The sequence below is a fragment of the Eimeria tenella genome, genomic scaffold, assembly GCF_000499545.2.
Source record: "Eimeria tenella Houghton genomic scaffold, Eth_scaff1768, whole genome shotgun sequence".
Taxonomy (NCBI): Eukaryota; Apicomplexa; class Conoidasida; order Eucoccidiorida; family Eimeriidae; genus Eimeria; species Eimeria tenella.
In genome coordinates, this window is record NW_013541597.1 from 7,344 (window position 1) to 8,145 (window position 802).

An 802-nucleotide genomic window follows, 5' to 3' on the forward strand; every position below is an offset into this window, starting at 1 on the left:
GTCCCGCTGCTGCTGCGCAGCAAACCCCGCGGAGACTCTGTTCCCGCTGCTCCTGCTGCTGCTGCTACTGCTGCTGCTGCTGCTGCTGCAGCGGGGGGGGCATCCGCAGCAGCAGTGTAGGCGCCCCACACTGTAAGCCGTGGGGGAAGACTGTGCATGCGTTTTCTGACTTTGCTGCTGCCCATTTTTGAGGGGCACGAGGACTCCCGCTGCTGCTGCTGCTGCTGCTGCAGCTGCTGCAGCTGCTGCAGCTGCTGCAGCGCAGGCGCAGCAGAAAAGGCCTCGCGGCCGCAGCAGCGGCGCGACGAAGCATCCTGCTGCTGCTCCCGCTGCAGCATTTGAGAGCGAGCAGCAACGAGGGCCCCCAGGGGCCTGTCTGCTGCCCGCTGCTGCAGCTGCCGCAGCAGTTGCTGCTGCTGCTGCAGCTGCTGCTCTTCTTGCTGCAGCCGCTCCTCTTGCCGCCGCAGCTGCTGCTCCGCCTCCGACCTTCCGTCTAGGCAAGACACCGAGCGGCTCAGCGGCAGCAACTGCTGCTGTTGCTGCTGCTGCTGCTCCAGCGTGGAGCTGCGCAGAAAGCGCGAGAGCACGCTGGCTCTCCCGCTGCTGCTGCTGCTGCTGCTGTTGCTGCTGCTGTTGGGAGTCTTCCTAGCACCAGCACGACTCCACCTCGCCATGTTCTGCCGCGCCTCCGAGCGGCCCTTAAACTCTTCTATTTGCTGCTGCCGCTGCCGCGAGTAAAACGCATGCAAGAAGCTGGTGCTGCTGCTGCTGCTGCTGCTGCTGCTGCTGCTGCGGCCGTTCC

General features: G+C 65.6%; 1 protein-coding gene across 1 annotated transcript in view; it reads right to left on the reverse strand.

Moving 5' to 3' along the window:
* The window catches only part of ETH_00037195 (uncharacterized protein), a gene marked incomplete at both ends in the record, with an annotated part of 838 nt that extends 164 nt beyond the window's left edge, over positions 1 to 674 (reverse strand). The window contains one exon of the mRNA XM_013373816.1: positions 37 to 674. Coding sequence (XP_013229270.1) covers positions 37 to 674 — 638 coding nt within the window. The remainder of the gene's footprint in view (positions 1 to 36) is intronic.
* Positions 675 to 802: the final 128 nt, after the last annotated feature.